At 41.1% G+C, this 14,424-nt stretch overlaps 1 protein-coding gene across 1 annotated transcript in view; it reads right to left on the bottom strand.

Annotated features, from left to right (window-relative positions):
• LOC128698195 (proton channel OtopLc) overlaps window positions 1-9,418 on the bottom strand; it is a 1,090,877-nt gene extending 1,081,459 nt beyond the window's left edge. Inside the window, exon 1 of the mRNA XM_070098675.1 lies at window positions 8,668-9,418. Within this exon, the coding sequence (XP_069954776.1) occupies window positions 8,668-9,403 (736 nt within the window). The 5' untranslated portion in view covers window positions 9,404-9,418. The remainder of the gene's footprint in view (window positions 1-8,667) is intronic.
• Between the last annotated feature and the right edge of the window lie 5,006 nt (window positions 9,419-14,424).

The following is a 14,424-nucleotide window of genomic DNA, read 5'->3' as shown; positions in this document are numbered from 1 at the left end:
ATGTTCCAGGGCGTGAGGTCTGACATATTGTTTTAGGGGATAATATCAGGCGAGTATCGCAAGAAATAATGTTCGAGGAGGTAATATCAATCGAGTATCGCCAGAACCAATAAAGTTTTGAATGGAAGATGTGACAAGTGTCATTAGTGTTTGTGTTGCTTGGTGACGTAGCTATTCTTGGCACTGCTGGTGACGTCACTACCCATGTTGGCACTGCTGGTGACGTCACTACCCATGTTGACACTGCTGGTGACGTCACTACCCATGTTGACACTGTTGGTGACGTCACTACCCATGTTGACACTGCTGGTGACGTCACTACCCATGTTGACACTGTTGGTGACGTCACTACCCATGTTGACACTGCTGGTGACGTCACTACCCATGTTGACACTGTTGGTGACGTCACTACCCATGTTGACACTGCTGGTGACGTCACTACCCATGTTGACACTGCTGGTGACGTCACTACCCATGTTGACAATGTTGGTGACGTCACTACCCATGTTGACACTGCTGGTGACGTCACTACCCATGTTGACACTGCTGGTGACGTCACTACCCATGTTGACACTGCTGATGACGTCACTACCCATGTTGACACTGTCGGTGACGTCACTACCCATGTTGACACTGCTGGTGACGTCACTACCCATGTTGACACTGCTGGTGACGTCACTACCCATGTTGACAATGTTGGTGACGTCACTACCCATGTTGACACTGCTGGTGACGTCACTACCCATGTTGACACTGTTGGTGACGTCACTACCCATGTTGACACTGCTGGTGACGTCACTACCCATGTTGACACTGTTGGTGACGTCACTACCCATGTTGACACTGCTGGTGACGTCACTACCCATGTTGACACTGCTGGTGACGTCACTACCCATGTTGACAATGTTGGTGACGTCACTACCCATGTTGACACTGCTGGTGACGTCACTACCCATGTTGACACTGCTGGTGACGTCACTACCCATGTTGACACTGCTGATGACGTCACTACCCATGTTGACACTGTCGGTGACGTCACTACCCATGTTGACACTGCTGGTGACGTCACTACCCATGTTGACACTGCTGGTGACGTCACTACCCATGTTGACAATGTTGGTGACGTCACTACCCATGTTGACACTGCTGGTGACGTCACTACCCATGTTGACACTGCTGGTGACGTCACTACCCATGTTGACACTGCTGGTGACGTCACTACCCATGTTGACAATGTTGGTGACGTCACTACCCATGTTGACACTGTTGGTGACGTCACTACCCATGTTGACACTGCTGGTGACGTCACTACCCATGTTGACACTGCTGGTGACGTCACTACCCATGTTGGCACTGCTGGTGACGTCACTACCCATGTTGACAATGTTGGTGACGTCACTACCCATGTTGACACTGCTGGTGACGTCACTACCCATGTTGACACTGCTGGTGACGTCACTACCCATGTTGACACTGCTGGTGACGTCACTACCCATGTTGACAATGTTGGTGACGTCACTACCCATGTTGACACTGCTGGTGACGTCACTACCCATGTTGACACTGCTGGTGACGTCACTACCCATGTTGGCACTGCTGGTGACGTCACTACCCATGTTAACACTGCTGGTGACGTCACTACCCATGTTGACACTGCTGGTGACGTCACTACCCATGTTGACACTGCTGGTGACGTCACTACCCATGTCGACATCGGGTCTGGCTAACGGCTCTGACATCAATATATGTATCTACATAGGCCGGGTCACCACTACTTGGAAAATACCCGGGCCGGGAGAGTACCGGCGAATAAAAAAAAAAAATAGACGAATACGTCTGAGTGAATCCTGACATCTCTTAATGGACGAGTTACTTCACTTTATTACCGCTGCAACAATCGATCTCTGAGATAATAAGTATTATTAGATACACAACCCACACATTGAATAAAAGACCATATACGACGTTTCGGTCCCTAGACTTCATAATGGTCCACACGGACCGAACTGGTGTTTATAGTTTACTCTCTAAAGCAGTTTTCCTCAGTCTTTCAGCAAGAAAGGGCCAATTTGAAAAGCCATTTTTTTGATAAATAATAACAATAATATTGCTCTAATTGCTAACACTGAGCAGTGTGGAACCTACATAACAGTAAATTCATAATTTCATGTGAGGGCCGCATCCATTTCCTATAAGGGCCACATGCAACCCTCGGGCCCCAGGTTAGGGACCCCTGCTCTCAAGTGTAGGTTATTGTGAATTGTTCCAGACACCACAGTGTGACTTAATTTTTTTTAAGAGAGGAAGATGGATGTGGCGAGGCACTGAGTGAAAGTCTGTGCTGAGGCACTGAGTGAAAGTCTGTGCTGAGGCACTGAGTGAAAGTCTGTGCTGAGGCACTGAGGGAAAGTCAGTGGCGAGGCACTGAGTGAAAGTCTGTGCTGAGGCACTGAGTGAAAGTCAGTGGCGAGGCACTGAGTGAAAGTCTGTGCTGAGGCACTGAGTGAAAGTCTGTGCTGAGACAGTGAGTGAAAGTCAGTGGCGAGGCACTGAGTGAAAGTCTGTGCTGAGGCACTGAGTGAAAGGCAGTGGCGAGGCACTGAGTGAAAGTCTGTGCTGAGGCACTGAGTGAAAGTCTGTGCTGAGGCACTGAGTGAAAGTCAGTGGCGAGGCACTGAGTGAAAGTCTGTGCTGAGGCACTGAGTGAAAGTCAGTGGCGAGGCACTGAGTGAAAGTCTGTGCTGAGGCACTGAGTGAAAGTCAGTGGCGAGGCACTGAGTGAAAGTCTGTGCTGAGGCACTGAGTGAAAGTCTGTGCTGAGGCACTGAGTGAAAGTCAGTGGCGAGGCACTGAGTGAAAGTCTGTGCTGAGGCACTGAGTGAAAGTCAGTGGCGAGGCACTGAGTGAAAGTCACTGAGTGAAAGTCAGTGGCTGAGGCACTGAGTGAAAGTCTGTGCTGAGGCACTGAGTGAAAGTCAGTGGCGAGGCACTGAGTGAAAGTCTGTGCTGAGGCACTGAGTGAAAGTCTGTGCTGAGGCACTGAGTGAAAGTCAGTGGCGAGGCACTGAGTGAAAGTCTGTGCTGAGGCACTGAGTGAAGGTCTGTGCTGAGGCACTGAGTGAAGGTCTGTGCTGAGGCACTGAGTGAAGGTCTGTGCTGAAGCACTGAGTGAAGGTCTGTGCTGAGGCACTGAGTGAAGGTCTGTGCTGAAGCACTGAGTGAAGGTCTGTGCTGAGGCACTGAGTGAAGGTCTTCTGGTTTCATTTAGCCATTGTCTTGCCAATGTATCTCGACAGTTATTTTAATATTTTCGTAAATGTCATCGTAAAGAATAAATTGTTAGAAAGAGTTCAGCAGGATGGGTTGGCAGCTTAGGATGTACTAAATATTCGTCCACAAGTTATATCACAGGTTATATATGACGAACAGTGTGTGTATCTCAGTATATAAACACTGAAAGTTCACTTTAATCCCAGAAATTAAACCATATACAGCTAGGTTAGATAAGGTTTGTCAGGAAACAGGACAAGTGTTTCCTGACACGGGTCTTAGTCATATGATGACCCACAGCTGGAGATTTTGGTCATCTGACAGAGGCCTTCCGCTGGCTTACTGGTCCACCCCTTTAAAAATTATGGTTATGTTTTTAGCCATTTTTTTTAGAAGTAACAGGATGACATGCACCTACCCGTATCTCAACTATATACACCAAACTTCAACTGACAGTATCATTGCTTGGTGATATAAAGATTAGTTGTAACCTCAATGAACATCGTGTAATAAACGGATATTAAAGTTAATAATATAAAACCTGCAGATGTCCTTTCTCTGGTACATATAGTTAAAAGTTGCAACAGCTGGAGAACAATATCAACAAAGTTTACAGTGTTGGGGATTAATTAAGTAGGATTGTTGTTATAAATTACATGGGTATTATTAATGTGAACGATCACACACACACACACACATACACACACCAATGATGAGGCGGGGCCAGGAGCTGTGACTCGACCCCTGCAACCACAATTAGGTGAGTACGATACAGCTTACATCTTTCACTGACAAGAAACCCATTGATTTAATTTACATTTTCCAGGCGACTTGCAACTTTCTTCCCACCTCTGCTATCCCGGCTGGTTGGTTACTTTCACAGTCGTCATATTGTGGTGGTTTATCTGTCACGAAAGGAGTCTTAATATTACTGACTGCGAAAAGGATTTAGGAGTTCTGGTTAGCAGTAATCTGAAACCAAGACAACATTGCATAAGTGTTCTCAAAGCTAACAGAATCCTTGGCTTCATATCAAGAAGTGTAAATAATAGAAGTCCTCAGGTTGTTCTTCAACTCTATATATCTTTGGTTAGGCCTCATTTAGATTATGCTGCACAGTTCTGGTCGCCGTATTACAGAATGGATATAAATGCACTGGAAAACGTACAAAGGAGGATGACAAAGTTGATCCCATGTATCAGAATCTTCCCTATGAGGATGGACTGAGGGCCCTGAATCTGCACTCTCTAGAAAGACGTATAACTAGGAGGGGTATGATTGAGGTGTATAAATGGAAAACAGGAATTAATAGAGGATCTAAATAGCGTACTAAAAATATCCAGCCTAGACAGGACACGCAGCAATGGATTTAAGTTGGAAAAATTCAGATTCAGGAAGGATATAGGAAAGCACTGGTTTGGTAATAGAGTTGTGGATGAGTGGAACAAACACCCGAGTACCGTCACAGAAGCTAAGACGTTGTGTAGTTTTAAAAATAGGTTAGATAAATACATGAGTGGGTGTGAGTTGGACCTGACTAGCCTGTGCTACTAGGTCAGTTGCCGTGCTTCTTCCTTAGTAAATGTGACTTGACCTGACTACCTTAAGGCATTGGCTTAAGCCGGTGGGTGAATTGAACGTGCCCCGCATGGGCTTTTCTTATGTTCTTGTTATGACTTGTCAAGTGGTGTACCCAAGCTAGGTTTTTGGCCAACATAATATAAAGAACTCGGCACATAGTAGATTCCTAAGATGGTTAGCCGTCAGGGAGAAAATCAGGTGGCAGGGATCTTGATCATGTGATAGCTTGCAGCGCTAAATTCGTAGGGCTCTTACAACGCCTGGGGAATGGGAGGCAATCAGGTTCAATCCAAGGAAGGGAAAAAGTTTTCATTCCTGGGGCCAAGAGCCCTCGGCAGTATGATTCGTCTCGCAAAATAAGAAATTATAATTGCAGCCTCCGTCTTGATCACAAAGTAGTCACACTGGAGTTCTTAATTTACCAGAGCACACGTAAATATACGATATATTACGACTTCATAATTTAGGGAATGGCTAGGCTGAGAGAGGGAGCCGGTGAACACGCATTCAGGATAAGAGGCTATTTATTGGTGCGTTGAAAAGCGCGAGTCAATACTGGCAAGGATCAAAAGAAGTAATGAGGTGGAAGCAGTTGCCGCCATTAGCTAAAAATGGAAAAAGTGAGAGAAAAAGACTGGAGCTGTCTTAGGTGTGTACGTCTGTTAGTTGGTTGGTTAGGTGAGAGTTTCACACTGTTTTTATCACTGTCACTCGTTAATGGTTGCTGACAAGTCTGCCTGGTCTGAGACCAATTGTTTAATTGAGTAATGGTCTGTTATTGATATATAATGACTTTAGTCAATTTGTTTTAATGCAGTTATTGTTTAAATTCCTTCAATTTATTTTTTGACATTTACTATGGAAGATTCAATTTAATTCATTCATATATTATTTTTACGTGCATATATTAAGTAAAATTATATAACTACTGTAGGTCTAACTTTAAATATCTTACATGTTAAATATATATATATATATATATATATATATATATATATATATATATATATATATATATATATATATATATATATATATATATATATATATATATATATATATATATATATATATATATATATTAACTCTTAGCTAGATACAATGTCCCACTTAAACTGATAAATACCACCACTCGTCTGGCCAAGGTGTTACTCATTTATTATACTGCAACATTGTTTCCCTTAATACAGTTGATACTTCAAATTTATATGGTCGATGTGGTTAGCTGCCGAACAATAATGTTCCAAAGTTGAGTGGGAAATTTATTAAAGGATAAAAGGTAATTACATTCACCAGCTGGACGCGTCCGTAATTGAACACTAATGTGGCAATACTGAAATTTGAATTAATACGACAGGCTTATTGGATTTTTTTCCGGAATAATATTATCAAACATTTATTACCATTCATATAAATGTTACTGGTCTATCGATCCTCGTATTAGTATTAATAAATTTGGTAAACATTTATGTTATACAACTATTTTCAATGTTTCTTTGGTTCTACGAAATGGTTCTCATTTTTCATGTTTCTTTCGTTCTACGAGATGGTTCGTATTTTTCTTTCGTTCTACGAGATGGTTCGTATTTTTCTTTCGTTCTACGAGATGGTTCGTATTTTCCATGCTTCTTTCGTTCTACAAAATAGTTCCCCTTACTTTTGTATGAAAAATTATTTCGTATAGTTTTACCTGTTTTGTGATTATAAATTTTGTAATATGATAGTGATTTTGTCACGATAGTAGTAACTTGATAACTGGTAATGAAAATTTAATAATGCTCGTGAAAAATGTTTATTATTTTCAGAGACCGAAGTTGTTAGTAATAATTATTAAATTGTATTTAATTAGTGAGACAGTTATTGCTTATTTCTTTATATAGAATAATCAATTTACATAATATTATTGAATGTTTGTCAGTATTTATGTCCCAAGTTGACAGTTTTTATGCAAGTTTGCCTGGAAGTGTTTCCATATATATATATATATATATATATATATATATATATATATATATATATATATATATATATATATATATATATATATATATATATATATAAAATATATATATATATATATATATATATAAACATTGTCTCTACGTCCAGAGCAGGACTCGAACCTGCTGTGGACATAGAGACAATGTTTGTAAATAATTTCGCCTGTTTGCGAATTGTTAAGCATTTCAAATCTCTTTCGTTGTCCACTGCATGTGGCAGGATTCGATGAAATAACTTTCAAAACGAGCTTGGTGCCCGGGGGTATGGTGCCCGGGGGTATGGTGCCCGGGGTATGGTGCCCGGGGGTATGGTGCCCGGGATTATGGTGCCCGGGGGTATGGTGCCCGGGTTTATGGTGCCCGGGATTATGGTGCCCGGGGGTATGGTGCCAGGGGGTATGGTGCCCGGGGAAATGGGGTAACATCGCTTAGCTTCGGCTAAGCGCCCATACTTATCTTGGGTCTAGCTCCGTGGTAAAGTACTGTGGACTCTGATACAGAGTTAGCTGGTTCAGGTCCTGCTGTGGACGTAGAGACAATGTTTGTAAACAATTTCGCCTGTTTGCGAATGTATATATATATATATATATATATATATATATATATATATATATATATATATATATATATATATATATATATATATATGTCGTGCCGAATATGTAAAACTGGTCAATTAGCAAGAACTCGTTTAAAATTAAGTCCTTTCTAAAATTTTCTCTTATACGTTTAAAGATATATTTTTTTCATTAATGTTGACGTAAAAATTTATAATTTTGCACCAAAAGAATCTTAGAAAACTTACCTAACCTTATTATAACAAGAACAATTTATTTTAGCCTAACCTAACTAAATATATTTTAGATTTGTTTACAATAATTTAATACTAAACAATCTTAGTGAAACATATTTTTTTCGTTCGGTTCAGAATTATTTTGGCGAAATTATTGCATACACAAATTTTCACTTGTCCTATATGGCAAGATGAGCGTTGCTATTTAAGCCAAGATCGCAAGTTCTGCCTATTCGGCACGACATATATATATATATATATATATATATATATATATATATATATATATATATATATATATATATATATATATATATATATATATATATATATATATATAAAATGAAGAAATTAAAACCGGAAACACCATCAAACCGCTCACCTAGTGGACGGTGAATGTAAGGGATCTTGGGGTAACCAGTATTACTCTTGAAACTGCAAGGAAAATGACAGGTTGGATAACAAGAACCTTCATCACACAAGATGGCCGTTAATGATGAAGCTTTTTAAAGTACTTGTACTCTTTAGACTGAAATATTGCTGAATATTAACAATTCCATTTAGGGCTGATGAAACTGCTGATTGGAGAATAAGTAAGTATGCACAAACAACTTTCACTGCTTGTGTCACTGAACACTTAAAGTTCTGGGAATCTTAAAGTCCCTCAAGTTTTACTCTCTGCAGTGCAAACGAGAAAGATAAATCACAATTTTCATGTGGGTAATACTGTAGGGAGTTGTATCATATTTGTATACTGAAACAACTATCTGCATCGGTAAACAGTGCAAAATACCCCCAATAACAAACAAGGGTGTAAGTACACTAAAAGATGACTAAGAGAAGTCTTCACTTTCAAACTACAATAGTACCCCTACAGCACGACAACCAAATTAGTGCTGCATTGTCGAAATATTTTCACTGCACTCTCGCTCTGCGAAAAAAAATTTCATGTAAAACGTTGTCATTCAAGGTCTAGAGAGATTAGAGTACATAATACAGATACAAAATTTATTGGTACAGTACCGTCGTCGCCAGGTTGAGAGTGACGGATATAAACATCGCTGGTGTTTGGTTGGTTGTTGCAGTATCCATCACTGCCATCCTCTATCGTCATCACTGTGTCCTTGTCTCCTGCGCCGCCGCTGTGGGTAGACAGGGGCGCTACTAAGACCATTTCAGACTTCTGGTGTCGTCGCCTACTACGAAAACCTTTGCTGAAGGTGGTCTTTCGTGCGAAACTTTCGTGTGAGCCAGTAGCGTGGGACAGCAGGTTAGAGGTTGACACGTTGGCTATTCCCACTTCAGAGACGGTAGCGGCCGCTCCTGAAGATGCTGATGATACACCGCTTATTCGGTATAGTCCCTTCTTGTCTTCTTTAGCGCCAAAAGATTGTCTTCGTGAGCGAATACGAGAGTTTTCAGGAGCACAAATTGCCCGGAAATGTGATTCTATGGTCTTAAGTGTAGCTAGGGAATTAAGAGTCTCCTCGTGCGCCACTTGGTTTAGTGCTCTCTCGTAGGCTAAGGAATCCAGGAGGCTGTTTTCACGCCCCTTGAAGGAAAAGTGTATGTCTGGGTAGTCGTGCCCTGTAGAGTAAGCGCGGGGGCGTGGGTCCCAAGATTGTAGAGGACTCAGCTCAATGTCTTCGTCGTACAGGCCAGAACGTGAGCGTCGGTATAGAGCAGGACGCCAGGGCCGAGGATAGTCAATGGTGGGGAGACGCAGAGGAATGTGTGGCCCAGGAGCTGCAGGCCACATCTTCCATACCTATCCCGAGGAGCACTGCGGCCACTGATGATGGAGGAACTTGTCTGACAACTTGACGAAGTGGGCGGGAGGACTTGTGGTCGTCTAGGATGGCCCGCGGTTTACCCGACGCACATCCAAAGATAAGTTGTCCTTAGCCACGCAGTTGTCTCTTGTACCCTAACATAAGCCGCTCAACTAGTTGCATTCATCACAGACTAACATCATAAATATATGACCATATAAATTTCCCCTTCATCCCTTTCCAAAAATGCTCCTCCGGACAAACATAGTTAAATATATATTTTTCTCTTATTTTAATAGCTTATCTCAATAATGAACAATCCTACAGTCTGCTTTGGTTAAAAAGCAATATAACATCAGCCAATAAGCATATATTTATGAAATTTTCCAGCTGACAAAAGAAAATGGCAATGCTGAGAACGCCCGATAGCTAATTATGTCAAAAAGATATTCATTGAGGATACGTTTCGCCTACAGGGCCAAATCTCCACATCACATTGGCTTCTTTCAAATGAAGACTTGCCACATTCTGAGTACCAGAAAAATCTAGCACCAAGAATAATAAGAATATAAAATAAAGGAAGACTGCAGTAGGCCTATTGACCCATGCAAGGCAGGTACAACTAACACCCACTCACGTACCCGTCCAACCTATATTCAAACATATCGAAAGTTCTCGCCTCAATGACGCTACTTGGGAGTTTGTTCCACTCATTTACAACTCTATTGCCAAACAAGTACTTCTCTATATCCTTTCTAAATCTAAATTTGTCCACTTGAATGCAATGCTGCAAGTCCTGCCTTTGTTATATATTTTCAACACGCTGTTTATATCTCCCTTTATTTATTCCTACTACCAAATTTACACTTCAACAGTATGTCTCTTAATTCTAGTTTTTCCAGAGTTCAAATTCAGTGGATTCATCTGTCGTCGTAGGACAGGTTTCTGATACATTTAATCAACTTTGTCAGCCTACTCTCTATATTTACTAATGCATTTGTGCATTCTGAAATATGAATGCCAGAACTGAGCAACATAATCTAAATGCGGATTTACCAAAGATATACAGAAATGAAGTATGACCTTTGGACTTCCAGTATTTATACTCTTTGATATGAAGTCATAAAATTCTATTAGCTTTATGGCAAATACTTGTGCACTGTGATTTTGACTTTAAATTTCTACTAACCATAACTCATAAATCTTTTTTCGCATTCACTTTGACTAAGATCTACATTATTTAACTTAAAAGTACCATTGGTATTTTCGAACTGCATCACCACTTCTCCGACCACTTCAACCTATCCAGGTCATCCTGTAGCCATTTAGTATTATTTTGTGTCGCTATTAATTCCCTCATCTATGTCGTTTATGTAGATTGTGAATAAGGGTCCCAGTATTGACCCCTTTGGCATCCCACGTGTAATGGGTCCCCATTTTGATTTCTCCCATTAACAGAAATTATTACCTATCGATGACCTACGTCTTGACCCAGGAGATAATTTCCCCTCCTTTAACATTTGCCACTATGTTCCTTAATCAGTCCCTTGTGTGGATGTTTATCAAAGGTCTTCGACATTCATCGAAGTTATGGAACTGAACATACAAGGCTAATGGACTGACCTCCTCAAACTTACTTATACTCCAGGCTGAGGGACTTATTACGTCATATCTATATCTGCAAGACTTCTGCTGTCTTCTCTGTATTTAGATTCAAGAAGCCTGCAGAACTGGAGTGATGTCTCACCAATAAAGATACCACACTGTTGCACATGTGTCTTGCTCATCTACTTGTAGTTATTCTGTATCATTAAAAACAACAATAAACCAGATTTTAAAGGCCAAAGACAAAGAGTGATCAAATATTTGTTCTTCATGTATTCAAGTGACACATACACACACATACACACACATATACACACACACATACACACACACACACACACACACACACACACACACACACACACACACACACACACACACACACACACACACACAAACACACACACACACAGTGAAGAGGCAGGGCCAGGAGCTATGAATAGACCCCTGCAACCACAAATAGGTGAGTACACACATAACTGTTAAGTTTGACAGAAAATTAACATGACTGAGCTAGTTCATTTTCGGAGTAGCTTCCAGTCTGAGATGACACACGAATATCGATACTAGGGATGTATCGGATGTGAAAATTTAGATATGGCGGATGCGGATGTGTATTCGGATGTCTTACTTATTTTGCGGATGCGGATGCAAATGCGGATATCTGCTTACAGCACAATTCGGATGCGGATGCGGATGTAACAAAAAGTACGGATGTTCCGCGGAGGCGGATGCGGATACGGATATCCGATACATCCCTAATCGATACTACTTCAGCGAGGATATAAGAAAGCGTTGATTTTTTTAGTAGATTTTTAGCCAGAAGAACAAATTTCCAAGTACCATCAGCGAAGCGAGAACTTTCTTTAGCCTTAAAAACAGGCTAGATAATGAGAGTGTGAGAACGAACGGGTGTGAGTAGGATCAGCCTAGCAACTGTCAATATGATTAATGTAATAATGTTGGTAAAATTACCGATAATAAATTTGGTAAAAGGACACAAGTGCAACTAATGCGACATTTTATTGTGGCACTAGTTGCACTTGTATCCTTTTATCTAACAATAAACTTATTGCAGTATTCATCTATTCTTATATTCTTTGTCATTTGGAGTGTTACCCTGAGTACTGCAATCTCCAGAACGTCAGAAGAGAAATAACCTCTCATAATATGTTATTCAACCTGCAATCATCAAGGAACATCAGAAATTAAAAGAAACACAAAAGCTTTCAATTTAAATCAAATATGTCTGAATTCCTAATTGATTAAGCAGGTGGTTATATTACAAGTCAGGGGAATAAAACCCCCAAAGACACTAATATTCCTTAAACTGCATATATAATTAAAAACTAAATTTCAACTCATTATTCCGCTGGCGTGTTCGAGTCTTGAAAAACAGTGAACATCTTTTCGTGCACGGAAAATTGTAACTTATAAAAAGCTTGGCCGTACCTCCCCACCCAAGACTGTGTCTGCACGTCAGGTGAGGCTGGGACAGAGGAGGAAAGTGGCAGATGTAAGTGGCGGAAAGAGGTGACCTAAGAGGGTGAGAAGATGAAATGAGAGATATGACGAAAAATAAATGAGAAGTTTCATGACAAAATGAGACAGAATGAAAAAAAAGAGATGAAACAAGTATTTTTTATTGAAATTATGATTATTTATCATGAGTATTATTACTATTATTATTATTATTACTACTACTATTTCTAATATTAATAGAACAAATTAAAACATTTCTAGGATTAATGAGAAGTGTGAAGTTCACAGCTAAATGCTGACATACATGCCTCACATTTATATATAAATACGAGTAACCCGCAGTTAGGAGACTGAAACTTTTGCCGACGTTTCGGTCTGACTTGGACCGAAAGAGAGGAGGTCAGAATATATACGAGAGGGGGGAGAGGGGAAGAGAGTGGTAGAACGGGAGGATTAGTAGCAGTGGTAGAAGTAGTAGTGTAGCAGTGGTGGATGTAGAAATAAGGTAGTAGAGTAGTATTAGTGAGGAAATAGTTGAGTCTGTCCATAAGAACAAGAGAATAAAGTAATACTCCAAGAGAGCTACTAGCCGAAGGGTGTAAGACAAAAATCCTTTCCGAACAAATCCCCATAGGACAGAACTCACCTAGGCAGAAGACAGGAAAGGCAATGAAAATATAGTCAAGATGAAGAGGTAAGGAGACAAATGTCAAGTCATAAATGTTCTAAAGTTTAGAACATCTAATAACGTAATGAGAAAAGAGGGCATCTAAATAGACAAAGTCAGGACTGAGATTCGAGTTAGGAATGTTATGTACAAGGGATGCTTCAAGAACACTGCGTCTGTGAAAGCTAGAAGAAAGTTAGGTAGCTTTATAGGATGACTGTGATCAACATAACAGAAAAGAGCATTGTTTGTGTCTTTTATGCAGAAAGAGAGCGGCTAGCTTGTCTAAAGTATGTATTCGAGAAGACAAGAGGAGCGGGAAATGGAGTAGACTCTGGAAGCATCTGTGGCAGAATGAGAAGTATTAATTACATTACTACAAAGGGTACTGAAAACAACCACAGGGGAAGTTGAATGATAACTCTAAACCTTTCGTGTTGCAGAATGATGCATTCGAGCAAAAACTTTCTCTTGAACGAATTTCCTTGGACTTCCTATTCACTTCTGCAAAACTGCAAGCTCCTGGTGATGTGTTGATTGCAACACGAAAGGCCTAGAGTTATCATTCAAGTCCCCTTGTGGTTGTTTTGCATCTTGTATTGCTTGTTCGCAATTTTTGTACAAAGGGCGAAAAGTAAACTTAGTTCGATTCCCGAATTGGGCGATAAATGCAGTACAGACAAGTCTTCTTACACCTACAGCCCCTGTTCACTTAGCAATAAACAGGTACCCTATTGTTAGTCTTCTTACACCAGGTGCCGTGTTCATCACGCAGTAAACTGATACCTGGCTACCACAGGTAGGATTACAAAATGATCTTCAAGACATTATAAGACATGAAACTGCTACCTGGGTTCACACACTCACTTTAAAGCAATTAGCAAAGTTTCCCCTCAGGTGCCTGCAAGTTGTGTTGGAGAGAGGGAGAGGAGTGAGGAAGAATACTGAGAGGTTGAGAGGGAGAGCAGTAAGGGAGATGTGTGAGGGAGAGATGTGAGGGAGAGGGGTGAGGGAGAGGAGTGAGGGAGAGGGGTGAGGGAGAGGGGTGAGGGAGAGGGGTGAGGGAGAGGGGTGAGGGAGAGGGGTGAGGGAGAGGGGTGAGGGGAGCGGGGTGAGGGAGAGGGGTGAGGCAGAGGGGTGAGGGAGAGGGGTGAGGGAGAGGGGTGAGGCAGAGGGGTGAGGGAGACGGGTGAGGGAGAGGGGTGAGGGAGAGGGGTGAGGAGAGGGGTGAGGGAGAGGGGTGAGGCAGAGGGG

Source organism: Cherax quadricarinatus, chromosome 63 (genome assembly GCF_038502225.1).
Source record: "Cherax quadricarinatus isolate ZL_2023a chromosome 63, ASM3850222v1, whole genome shotgun sequence".
Taxonomy (NCBI): domain Eukaryota; kingdom Metazoa; phylum Arthropoda; class Malacostraca; order Decapoda; family Parastacidae; genus Cherax; species Cherax quadricarinatus.
This window is presented reverse-complemented; position numbering and strand designations above follow the sequence as displayed.